Genomic DNA, 13,575 nt, shown 5'->3' with positions numbered 1-13,575 from the left:
AGTGGTCTATATAGTTACGGCCTGCCCTTTAACCACCGGAAGCCATCCGCAAACAATACTAAAGAAAAGCTGGAGAGACGAGGGCCTTCATTTCAACAACCAATCGTCGATCACATAAAAGCAACCACAGAGCACCAAACAAGAAGCATGCTGGTTTGAGCCCGTTAAGCACAAGCGTGCAACCTTGACGAAGACAGGCAACCTTCCCTGGGGATCACGTCCTAACTGCTTTCAAACCACATAAGTGCACAAGTTATGGTTGCCCTCCCTTCATGGTCACGACAGTTAAAAAATTCCTAATCATGAACCATTAAATCCCTTCAAAATGTGACTCAATAACTTTGTGTTCTGATCAACCTAAGCACAGAATATAAATGGAACAGAAGGCGCCACTGCTTTAAGGTGACATCCATCAACGCTACAACCGATGGATGATACCTGTCAAGCAAGAATTTTTTTTAAAAGTTTAATGTCAAAACAGTATCTTCTAAGCTAAAGGCCGAATCTATGCCTTCAACACGATTTTAGCATGTTACAATCCAAAAAGTTTTTGCAATTTTTTTTCTTCACACAGCCAACGAGAGATGGTTGGAAGGGATACGTTTTTCTACCCAGCACGCACCGTCCCGAACGTCTTGGTCAGCCCCACCAACATAAAAATCAGCTTTCAAAATGCACGAGAAGATTTACATGCTATAAGATTGTACAAACACCACTGCAGTTAAACGAATGGCACTGGCAATCCCATCTCCTCGTCCAATATTCAATCTCTTCTACACACAAGCCAAAGCAGTTTGCAATATTTCTTCAACCACGAACGAATCAAACACCTGCGTGAAACTAAGATAACTGAATGCAAATAGCAGAGGCTTTCATAACAGCTTCCATCCTCAGACGAATGCACGTTGAGGTGTAAAATATTTAGCTAAGATTTTATTACATCTATCTCTAGCTAAACATGAAGTGCAGAAAAGGTTGATTACCAGGGTTCCGTGCACGCTTTCACATCTTCTCTTGTGCCCATGTTTGACTGACTGGACTTCTAAAGAGCTTGATTTCAGATTCCTCGAATGATTTAAAGTTCCACACGAAAATTGTACAGAACAGATCAATGATATGCAAATACCCAATCATTTTATGGACATTAAACATGTATAAGTTCGGTTACCATTTAGTATTTGATCTTCCAAAATGCTGAGGAATGTGAATCCTCAACAGCGTATCTCAGCTCACATGATAATGTTGCTCCACTGCAAGCCTGTAACCTGGATCTCAGGTGCACTAAAAGCTCCTTGTATCGGGACTGTTTCTTTTTAAGTGCACGGATATAGGCAGAGAACCCTAGCCACTTCACTTCTTTCTTCTTGAGCTGAAGAATGGGGTTGAGGCCCTTCTCAGAGCGAACACAATGTATCCTTTTCTGGATGAGCTTGAACGTGTAGCTGAAATCAAGCATAACCATCATTATCACACGAAGGATCTAGCACAAATTAGACTGTTGGGCAGAGAAATTATCCCAAGGATGTAAAATCATTTTAGCAGCAAGTATTCAGCCAATTAAGTCAATTAGTGAAATGAAAAAAAAAACAGAAACATAGAAAAATAGCAGAACATTCTAATATAATATTGCGCTTAGCATTAGTTAATCACATGGCCTTAATATTATTTAAGACATTACAAGTAGATATAAGCAAATTGAACAGTGATAACCTGATAGAGTTCTCAATCATCTCCAAGAAGTAGGTTGGACTGAAAAGCATGCCACTGGGCATTGAAGATACATAGCAATGGAATTTCATGGCACATAAAAGAAAGGCTTGATAAGCATTCAATCTGACAACAGCTGGAGAGTTGATGTTAGAATCATACAATAAAGCATGACATTTGGGTCGCATGTAGTCACACAACTTTGCCTTCAAATGATGACCCGGCTTAGGTGACCTCCAAACAGTAAGTGTCGAACTTAAATGAACGCCCCAGTACCTGTACAGACACATGCCACTGTCATCCACATTCCACTGTGTTTATCATTCATGTAAGTAATTAGCTCCACTCCATCGTTCAATTATAAAGATACATGCACATGCATGATTACCAAGATATTTATATAGCAAATAACATTTTTTTAAGGTTAAAAAATAGTGCCTTTTCTCGGAAACATGACATACAGAAGTACAAGATAAACATACATACATATATATATATATATATATATATATATATATATATATATATATATATATAGGAAAATAGAATAGTGACTAGCTTTTTAGAGTCATCGAACCATCTAATCTGCACAATCTGATCCAACATGACGATGGTTAGGAGAAAAATAAGGAAAAAAAGGTGATGGGCATTTCCATCATCTAATATTACTTTACACCTTTTTCTCATTGTTTTCTCTCAACCATCTATCTGCTTTAGATGGACGGCCTTGGTTAGATGGCTGAGTGACTCTAGATAACCAAAGTCATCAGTCACTCACTCATATATATATATATATAATTCTGTTTTGCTTCTTGGTTTCCACATTTTCTGTTTATTTATTTTTATGTTTTTTTAATTCTGTAACTCAGGTCTTGATTAATTTGGGCCTTTGACCAAGACTGAGCCAGCTGTTGCCTGGCTAGCACAACCTGTTAGTGGATGTAGCTGCATCCACTTTTTCTTGGCTATGCTTCCCTTAGCGGGGGGTTTCACTTTCTTGGCTATGCATTCTTTATTAGGGGTTTTCACTTTCTTCACTATGCTTTCCTAGGCATTTTGGCCCTTGATAGAGGTTCTATTTTTTATATTATGCCTTAGTGCACTTGTGTGAGAATCGTGTTTGTGATTATCTAACAACATTTGAACTTGATTTTCAAGTCTGCTATCAGAATTTGAGATGAAACAAAAGGGCTAGGCAGCATAGATGGTGAACCTTTGAAAAGGAATAGGAGGTGACCTAGGCAGGCCAAAACAGTAAAGGAAGAAAGAAAGAGAATGAAAGAGGAGGATGAAGAAGAAAGGAAAAAGTAGAATAACAAGAAAAAGAAAGGATAAATGAGTCCCTTTTAGACCTTTCTAAATTAGGTGTCAAGGTACTACATCTTACTAAAAAAAATGGCTGCCCAAGACTGTTATCAAGGAGTCGAAATATCTTGCACAACTCCACCCATCCAAGGATGAAAAACTTTCAGAAATTTCACATGCATAAAACTTCCAATAGTAGCAATAGTAGTATGTAGTATGCCGTATGCATAAAGCTAATTCTAGACCTGCCATTGGCATTTTCATCACCTGCCACAGTAGCAGGTTAGCAGGAAAATAAATAAAGAAACTTTACTAGTACCTTGTAATTTTTGTATGAACCACAGATAAAATATCATTCTCATGAAAACTCTGTCTGCGCTACCGAGTACTGACCGACTGAGAAGATTCAAATAGGCAGGTGATACATCAAAACGAAAATGGAGCTTGTAAAACTTTACCTTGTATAGTCTGCTTGGACCTCAAGTGTATGGCAGTTAACAAGCAAGCCACTCCACGGAATAAATGTCACTCCATCATCACCCATATACGTTCCTTGTGGAAATGCCCCACCATCAACAAGCAAATCAAAGTTCATACAGAACTTTTTACTGTTCATACAGCAATTGTACTCTTCAAATCCCTCGTACATCCTCAAAAAGAAGCTGGCAGCTTGTTCCATAGATGAAGATATAAACAGAAAATCATCGATGAGCCTGAGCAGTAGGAAGCTGGAAGAGGGTGCAAATTTGTCTTGACTATCACTGCTGAGCCTGCCCTGAGCATAATTCACCTGTAACTGTTTTATCTTTTCTCCCAATGAATTTGTCTTCCTCACTCCATGGCATGAACTTGTTTCATCTGTATTTCCTTTATCCGAATTAAATGATCCAATCATCTCCTCCATTTTTGATGCTCTCTGACATTCTGACAAAAGTGGCACAGAACATTTTCCAAGTAGAGGAAAGATTATGTTTCTTTCAAGATGGCCGTAATAAGATGAACAAAGGAAAGACGATATCATGCTCCCTTGAGGTATACCAATTTCATGCAGATAAAGTTTTCCATCCAGCCTCCATATATTCTTTCTAATATGCTTGCTTAAGAAAACAAGAAGCTCATCCCTTCCAATCCTTCTTGTAGAAGCCTATGGACAAGAAAAAAGTTACTGTAGAACACAAACACTAAATCATAATATGAGCAAAAAAGAGATTATTCATTGCATTAATTAATGTTTACAAACTAACTGAACAAAAGAAGTTATTGGATATCTCTCATGTGGTAAATTTTGTTTTACCTGCAAAAAAAGAAACTGCATAAAATACCCAAAAGTAATATAGACCAGGATTTGAGAGATAATATGCACTGCTCCTGACAAAGACAAAACCAGATAAGTGTGACCATAACCAAAAATATCACAATATCTTCGAAAAAAACATTAAAATGAAAAAAAAGGTAAATCGTGACATTTTGAAAAAAAACGTTAAAAATCAATTTATCGTATTTTTTAATTTATTTTTATTTCATTTGCTGTTTTCATTTTTTCAACTTTTGTTTTAGCCTTTTAGGTACTTAAAGTGAGATGGTTTTTATGTCTCCTTATTAGTTTCTCATCCATTATATTTTTACTTAACATTTTGATTTTCTTTCAATTTCTGGAATTTTTCCAAAAAAATCAACTTTACCGAAAAATATCAAAGAAAAACCTCACCAATGAGAACCTGAAAATAATATTCATGGCTATGCTTGTAATTGATAAAGTACAAATATTAAAGCAGCAGATTAGACCAATGTCACAGATATCGTTTAGGGGAAAATATCAGCGAGGTTTTCGTTAAATATTTTTAAGACAAAGTTGGTTTTTCTTGGGAAAATTTGAGGTTAAATCTCAGCAAATTTTAAAAAAATAAAAAATCCTAAAAAACTTGAAAAAAATAAAATAAATGAGAAAACTAATAATTGAAAAGCGAAAAAAGACCAAAAATCGGAAAAAACCACACAAAAAAATCAAGAGATATTCATTTTTGCCAAGATTTTCAAAAGCTTGCAAGACTTTCTTGATATTTTCATTTTACTTGTTCTTTCGTAAATATCTCGAAATTTTCGTTAATCTCGCAATATCTATGACAATGGATTGGACCAAGACAACCAGTCAGCACAATATAGTAATTTGCATGTATAATGGTCGCGTCTTCCAAAAGAATGTAATCAGGCTTCTAATTCCAAAAAAGAATAAGTACGAAATTGTTGTTGGTAAGACGCAGTGAGTTCACATTTATAACCTACCCAAGCCTTTTTATTCTGCACATGATAAAAACTGAAGAAGTCCTTGCTCTACCAGACGCTCAACAAGTCATGTATATTTTCATTTTAAATAAGCAAAGAGCCAAATTTCATATTAACCTGAATTTTGAACGCAAAAGCAGGTAACTGCAGATGTACTTCAATTCCCCAGAAAATTTTGATGCATATAAGATTTAACCATATAAAAATATACCTTTGCTACAACTTTTTTTTACAAGAACTGAAGACTCTATACCTGATCAACAAGAATGGAATGTGATGCTCCAGACTGCTTAGAGGCCAAAATTGAATAGCTACATTTGCCATGATTAACCAACAGATGATCATGATGCACCACCAGTGACCTTTTAGAGCAACGAACTTGGACATACTTTCTGAGATGATACTCTTGCTTTTGAAGGATATCATCCATCACATGGAGAAGCTTTTCTTGGTCAACAGAATCAAAAGCCTTGGAGACATCACAAGCAACGATAAAGACTCGAGGTAAGGACAATGACTTCCTCCTCAATGATGCAAGAAAATGATAAAATTTTCTATAAATATCATTGTAATCAAATACAGAAGAACCTAACAAGTCTGGATTGTCCAATTTTATCCCCTTCAGTATAACATACAGATCACGTATATCGTCTCTCATGGGATATGGAAAAGGAGAATGTTTTGCTGTTGCCTGTAAGTTAGAACTGGTAAGATACTTTTTGCCATTCTTTGCACAGCAACATTTCACCTCATGTGGTGCAGCCTTAGGAGACATCACCACTTGCTTGTTTGTTATATTGCCAAGGTTGCATGAAGAAAATCTTGAGATTGGGATGTATGATGACTTGTAACTTACAAGTGGCCTTACTCCATTCTCTTTAGGAAGAAACCTAACCTTAGGGTAGAACAACTTCTCACTGGCGCTTGCACAAGCAGAAGCATCCAAAAGCTGGAAGTTTTCATTTTGCAAGTTATCAATGTACTTCTTCATTATTTTCTTCCACAAGACCTTCCGATAATAGAACACACCATGTCTGCCATTCTCACTCTCTGTTATGTAAAAGTTCGCTCTCAGAACAGGTACAATTAGGCATGAAAACAACCAAAAGATCCAAACTTCCACCAACTTCCTGTGCAAGGAGCTTTTCATGGCTGAAAGATCACAATCCTTCCAAGCTTCAGTAATCAATTCCTCATTTCTAAACGCATGCCAGTGACATATACTAGTAAATTCAGAAAGAAATGGAAAGCCCGATGTCCACACCTGATGCATACAATGTTTTAGATAAAATTTCTCAAATCTTCGTAATTTGACAAAATTGGCAATATTTTGCCTCAATGCTCTCCAGTTGCAAGGATGACCGAGCAATGGACTTGGGACCACATTTCTACAAACGGCCCATATAAATGAGACAACTTCCTTGTGTTTACTGAAAGACTTATTCATATCATATGCCTCGTGAAGTCTAATAGCTTCCCCAGAAGCAATTTCTTCTTTTCCTGAAGGTTCTATCAGTGGGCTAGCTTCTATCTTGAATCCAGAGTTTGTAGATGGAAACCCTATTGCGGATTCCTAAGAAGAAGAAATGAATGTCTATCAGAAATGAATAAAGAAAAAAAAGTAACAAAGAAATTCTTCTTATATGCAACATACCACATCTTCCAAGCAAGAAAAGAATCCAAGTGGCTTTTTTAGAACAAAAGTCATGCATACAAGATCAAAACAAGCATTATCAACAATAAGGGCTACCATGACACCTACATGCAAACGTACTTACAAAACTGTCTTAAGCTCCTGTAGTTGCCAGCTGCTCAAACCTCCTTGAACAGGCTTAACAAACCAAGATCCAGAGAGATCTCAATGCAAGCATGGCTTTCATACTAACTAACTACAACTGTATTGAGCCTAAATAAGTTACTAGGTGCCCAATCTCTCTCAACAGGCTTAACAAGCAAGCCAAGATCAAGATAGAACTCAGTTCAAACATGGATGTAAATGTTAAGGTAATATAACTGTCCTACGCACCAACAGGTCACCAGCCACTCAACATCTCAGAACAGGCTTAATAAGCCAAGATCTAGAAAGACCGCTTTTACCTGTGGATTCATTAATCAATGTAAGCATAAGCATCCTAATGCATTATCTGACAAAAGGGTTTCTCCCAGAAAAATATATTTAAACAAAAAAAATTATTTTTGTATTAAACAAAAAAGAGAAAGTTATGCCAAAGGAAACAGGAACTAAAGTCAAAGTTTGCAGAAATGCACAATATTTTCAATTTATATCTTTTGGCAATAGAACAAAAAGTTGTGTAAACACAGTCACCAACTAAGGACAAAAGTCAAATTAAAATAATTAGAAAGGCAATTATATGCACTGAAGAACAACTCAGGCAAAATTGCAAGGAAACGCACCTTCAGCACATGTTCATGAGATTGATTTTGGGAGGAAATAGCTGGATGGATTGGGCAATGCCTTTCCAGTAACCGCACAAACTGGCAACGTTTGGCATTTCGTATCATGGTTTTAAACAAGTCCAAGACTGTAATGCTGCTGTTGAATCACAAGACCAGAACTAAAAAATGAACCAGGGATACTTTCACTAGCAATACTAATGGGGCAAAAAAAGTTAACAGTAGCAGCAATAAATCAATGATCTGTTATGAACTGACAAATATCACATGTGCCATTCACACTTGCAGAACTATCAAGACCTAAGATTAATTAAAAGCTTAGAGTTTGTCCCTCAGGGAAAGAAAATCAAACTAACTTGTCGTAATGCAGTTTGTAGCACAAATATCATTAGGAACATTCTTCCGTGCAGCCATATACATGCCCAAGGTGCAACAGCAATGGCTTATTAGTATCTTTTAGTCTACTAGCTATGCATATACATGGACAGGAAATTCCTCTAGCTGATGTTTCCCCAGGTACCATATCCAATTAAATTACCAACCTGAAAAAAACACGACCAAAATCCACAAGCACTTACGATTTCCTAAATAAACTGTTGTTGCCATCTTCAGGGACTGAAGGAAATACAGCTTTGCTGTCAAAGTCAGAAACGCAAAACACGTGATTTATAAGGTCAATGGCAGAACGATTGTTAGGTTTCAATCTGAGTAATATATCTGTAAGATCTATAAGGAAATATTACCAAACAAAATTCTGCAGAAGAGTTCCTTGTTTAGAGAAATAATTTGTAATACCAACATCAAAGTAAGCTGAAATTTCCTTCACCAAAACAGGTGAAGAACTTTCCAGAAAATACATTTCTATTTGGACAGCACATGGCTAATCTTTTGCACTGTAAACTTACACTGCTTGCACAATCCATAACAAGCCCATCTATATTTTACTGTCACACACCTGAGAAGTTCAGTTCTTTGGAATCACTCGAATTATGTTCAAGCATCATGAACAATTTGTACTTTTCTACTCCATATTCAGGACCGCTTCTCTACTTTGTTTGCATGGTATTGAAACAGAGTTAAACTACAACTCCTAAACTATTGACGATACAAAGTTTCTATATACTTAACATGTTCCTCGGTCATGAGACGATCGTTCTCATGACAATTTCAAGTGAATAACTAGCTAAGCATAGGCCACTGATCAGCACAAAACATAATCCTCACACCAAAAAAATATTCTCTTCCTATAGTTATGCCTACAAATTTTTCTGCCAAGAGTATGACAATGCAGAAGACACTCAGTGCTGATACCTTGATTAAATAAACATAAAACCATGACCTACAGATGTATCACTGATTGCTATGAGATGTACAGTAGGAAGTTTAATCTATTTAGTCATTTGGTTCAAGTCTTGAAGCACATCCATAGAATGATGTCTCATCAATCTTGAGGATTATTTATCATGTTCTATTGGCATAACTGGATTGTATTTCTTTGTTTAACTTTTATCATCATTAAGGTTCAGACTACTATTGCTCCACCAGATGCTAGAAATCTACTAATTCTTTCCTTGTTGGGCTGCATGTTTCACTGACATATCATAAAAAACAAACATTAACATATCCACTATGCAATTGCAGAGATGAAGGATGCCAACCACAAGAATTAATAATTCTCTTGCTATAAGTAGTTTCACCCAAGTCATGGAGTGCCACTATATTTGCTTAATGACTACCATTCAGCTATTTTCCAAAGATTATAGCTTGAAAGGAAACAATGAAAATTAACAGTCCAAAAGGATACGCCCACTAGGCAGTACAGTTTGGTGAATATTTGAGTCATAGAATACTTGTCTGCGGTTGATTAACTTGCTGCCGTTAGGTTTTTGTGGAGTGAACCGCATAAAACAGTCACTGAACTTTCTTTTGCCATATGAATCCACCATGGAGAGTTCAGGCACATCCATCCCCATGGAGATCTTGTCATCTTTATTAGCAATAGGAAGAGTGACTAGTTCATGCTCATCACAGGGATCACGTTTCTGTTTCTGCTTTTTTTTGCGTTGCCAGCTAAATGGCCTGTTGCGCTTTCTCTGTTTGCCTGCAGTCACTTTGAAATGTTCACTGATAATTGAAGTAGTGAGATGTTGGCATTTTGAGGTTTTGACTGAACTGATATGCATGAATCTGCCATTTGCATCCTTATGCACCAGGTGATGGTCAGAAACTTTAGCTGCAAAATTCACTCTATTAGAGAGCTACGAAGTTGGCAACCTAAGCAATACCCTACAGACATGTGACACTGAACATACTATATATAAGCGTAACCTCATGATAATGGCATGAATCCATCACTTGCTGACACATAAAAAAAAATCAAGCAGAAAAAATATGCTGTATCACAGTTGCAACTGGAACCAGTAAAAAACCTCCTATCTTAAACGAATGACAAACGGCAAAGAACGTACATTTGATATTAAATCCATTGCATAGCATACAAAAAAGAGAAAGTAATTCAGCTTTCCGAAACCATGAAACAGAATGTTCCAGATAACATGAATGAACAGATCTGGTTGTCTGAAAGCATTCAGGTTTGATCTATCAATAGCACAGTCTACAGGCCGAGACAATATATCCTGAACAGACACATCATGAAGGCATTACAAATTTTAAAGATACTACAGCATGTTACCTCACCATGTTGAGTAGGACAGGCCATAAGCGACTGATGCTGAATTCTTGATTGTGAAGATACCTCTCTGTCCAAGGTCATTGACGACCACAAAAACTCATTCATTGGAGTGCCTGTAACTTGAAGGTAATCATTCCTAGCAATGTGCAAAAATATTGATGCACAGCTCAAAAGGCGGAACATCATAAAATCACCTATCTGCAACAAGTTCCATGAGATTCATGTTTTAACCAAAGATTTCAGAAAAATCGGCACCTCAAGGATTATATAAAATGGGAAAGCTGAAAATAGTCGCCTGGGAGAAATCACGGGAGAATACACACACTATGCATTTATGTACACAACACAACAAGATCAATTTCTTACCCTACTTAGAAGCAAACTCCATGGCAACATGCAGAGAATATCAACAACATGGCTGCACTGGGTGTACTGCAAAAAATACAGACAAAGGAATCCAAGAATATGAAGCAGCCATATAGAAAATCAAAAAAAGAAAGAAGGGAATCCATAATACGTTCATTTAACCAAGTCAAATTTATACAGGAAAGAGGAAGAATACGTAAAATGGCACATGTCAAAGTGACATAGCATCATCCCACTTCACCCATGATGTATGTGAAAATAGGCATTTATTAGATATACTAATTTTCATTTCATAAAACACATACTTTTCAAAACAAGAAAAGAGGAAAACAATTCCAAGAAAAGGCATGAACCTACAAGTAGGAATATTTTTCTTTAACATAGGTGGTCTGATAAATTTCAAATAAGTCCTGTAGTTCCAGCATTAAAAACAGGAAACCACTAGAGAATGTGTGGCTTGACCCTCCAATTCATTTAGCCAGAAAGGAAATGGGTTTATCTTATAAACTATATCAACAAGGACACACACACACAAAAGCTAATTCAAGTAGAAACGGATGTGCCAAACAAAAATTCTTCAATTTCATGGAATACAGTACATTATTTCACAAAATGAAACTGAAAAGTGAGAGCAACAAATGCACAAAAGGGAATCAAAGCGGCTGTAAGAGGAAAAGAATACACTAACCAGAAAATAAGAGATAAAAGTTACAATAGAAAGTAATGTAAATTAAGATTGTTACAAGCTTGACCTTCTCATAGCCAAAACATATCACATTGGAACACTTCTTTGTTGTGTTGACAATCAGCAACTCGATTGTGTTTCTGACAACCTGGAATGTAAAGCCCAAAAAGAAACAGGTAAACAGGCCACCTAAAGTATGGAACCAAAGATTCCAAACCGTTAATACAAATTCCTGGGCTCCAACACAAGAGAACAGCATAAGAACCGAAGCTTAAAGCACAACAGAGCTAACGAAAATTGTCATCCATGACACTAATTTTTACGAAACTACTTGAGTTACTCATTTCAAATTTCCAAACTGACTATTTTTCAAGGGGAAAAATTCAGGAATTCTACAGGGTATATTTTTCACCCAACTCATATCCCAGTTGATAATTATTTTTGCTGACCCTAAAGCACCTGCTTGTGAGCCTTTTTGCTCCAGTGTCTCAAAAGCATAAGCACCTTTTCTGGGTTTTAGGGATTAAATGTGCTATTACAACACAGAAGGTTGGGTACTTGTCATGAAAACTCAATATTCATAGTATTCTGATTAAGAAACAGAAGCATTTGCAACAGGCTTCCTGCTCAGAGGTAATCAAGTCATCTACATCTGTCCTGACTCTTGATGCATCCTGTAATTCTTAGTTAAGGTCTTCAACCCCATATAAGTGGGTGCCTTGGTATCAGGATATGGATGTCATTTGACATAAGAATTTAAATAAACACGGGAAAAGCAGAAAGAAGACTAGGCTCTCTATGCAAGGAAAAGAGAAAGAAATCCAAGCCCGTTTTCTCACATTGTCGTGGAAAAAGAAGAAAAAGGAAAAGACTTGAGAAAATGTATACTGTACATGTAAGATGATCGAATACCAAAGCAATGAGAATAAATAACAGGAACATTGTGACCAAGATTCCTCTACATGAAACAGATAGTGCAAGTTATGCTAGAATTTCTGAAAGTTTGCATTCAGATACACAATTCCGTCTGCATGAATTTGCGTTTTCTCAAATTCAGAAAATCCCAAGTTCTAACAGAGCTACAAAAGTTCTAAGCCCAGAACTCTGGATGATAAAAGAAAGTTGAGTCCTGAACTTAGTAATTCAACGGCCAATGAGATGGCAGTTTACGCTTGAATCCAGCATAGAAAATCCAAACCTGACCACCAAACAATAACGGAAGAGGTGCAACTTAGGTGTTCTAATCCATCTGTGCCTCTCAGTGTTGCAGCTGTGTGAGGTGGGTCCATGCTGATGATAACAAGGACAATAATGGAGGAAGATGACGATGATGATGACAACGAGGATGTCTTATAGACAGACCTAAATATGCTCCTGTCGTTTATTAGAGAAGATATTGGCAAGCGGACAGCGCCCTTCGACAAGAAATCAAGACGGAAATCCATCTAGAGACGACATTCATAGACATGACGATAATGGGGGTGAGAGGAGTGAATGACGATAGCAATGACGACGATGAATGACATGTCGCAGTTGGACCTGAATCTGCGTCCGTCGGTTATCCGGGAGAAACTCCGTGAGAGGAATGACGTCCTCCGGCAAGACGGCAAACCCCCGGGTGAGAAGCTTCCTATACTCCACATCATCCGCTTCCCTAAGAATGAAGAATGCTGGATTGTCGGCGCACCCGAGGCAGCCTCCGCCTCTGCACCGGCACTCCTCACTCTTCTTGGGAGGAGGCAGGAGAGAGACGATCGCCTCCAGCAGCGAACGCACCCTCTTCCCGTAAGCCCTCCTCAACGCTTTCGGGCATCTCTGCGCCCTCCTCCACCTTTTCTTCCCCACCTTCTTCCCGCTTCCGACGCCGTCCCCATTCCCTCCGTCGCCCATCACTTCCCTTTCCTCGTCCTCCTGCTTCCCTTCTCGCTCCTGCCAAGGCGAGGGAAGGCGAGAGGCGGGAGTTCTTTCACATTCATAAAGCGAAATGCCCGGCAAAGCGCCGACTCTATGTAGGGTGATGCGGGTGTCAACAGGAACCGAACCTTATTTGACGGCGGGTCTGGGTCACACTCCCACTCTCGCGGTATGATTCTCTCAATCCATTCCCGAGTCCAATTGAAAA

At 37.7% G+C, this 13,575-nt stretch overlaps 1 protein-coding gene across 6 annotated transcripts; it reads right to left on the bottom strand.

Moving 5' to 3' along the window:
• Positions 1–396: 396 nt before the first annotated feature.
• Positions 397–13,399, bottom strand: LOC116261908 (telomerase reverse transcriptase). Of its 6 annotated transcripts, none has more exons than XM_031640839.2 (13): positions 12,993–13,399; positions 11,521–11,601; positions 10,769–10,834; positions 10,408–10,600; positions 9,515–9,943; positions 8,289–8,427; positions 7,711–7,849; positions 5,549–6,868; positions 3,471–4,156; positions 1,711–1,983; positions 1,169–1,442; positions 984–1,065; positions 397–830 (listed from the first exon to the last, which is right to left on the bottom strand). In XM_031640839.2, the coding sequence occupies exons 1-11, from the start codon at positions 13,341–13,343 to the stop codon at positions 1,172–1,174; spliced, it is 3,948 nt and encodes a 1,315-aa protein (XP_031496699.2). In that variant the 5' UTR covers positions 13,344–13,399; the 3' UTR covers positions 397–830; positions 984–1,065; positions 1,169–1,171. The 6 variants fall into 6 exon arrangements, with proteins under 6 accessions (XP_031496699.2, XP_031496700.2, XP_049935765.1 ...); XM_031640840.2 differs by having other exon boundaries at positions 984–1,442; positions 3,471–3,936; positions 4,051–4,156; XM_050079808.1 differs by having other exon boundaries at positions 397–840; positions 984–1,442.
• Positions 13,400–13,575: the final 176 nt, after the last annotated feature.

This window comes from Nymphaea colorata, chromosome 10 (assembly GCF_008831285.2).
Source record: "Nymphaea colorata isolate Beijing-Zhang1983 chromosome 10, ASM883128v2, whole genome shotgun sequence".
Taxonomy (NCBI): Eukaryota; Viridiplantae; Streptophyta; class Magnoliopsida; order Nymphaeales; family Nymphaeaceae; genus Nymphaea; species Nymphaea colorata.
The sequence above is the reverse complement of the archived record's forward strand: the minus strand, read 5'-3'. Positions and strand labels throughout refer to the sequence as shown.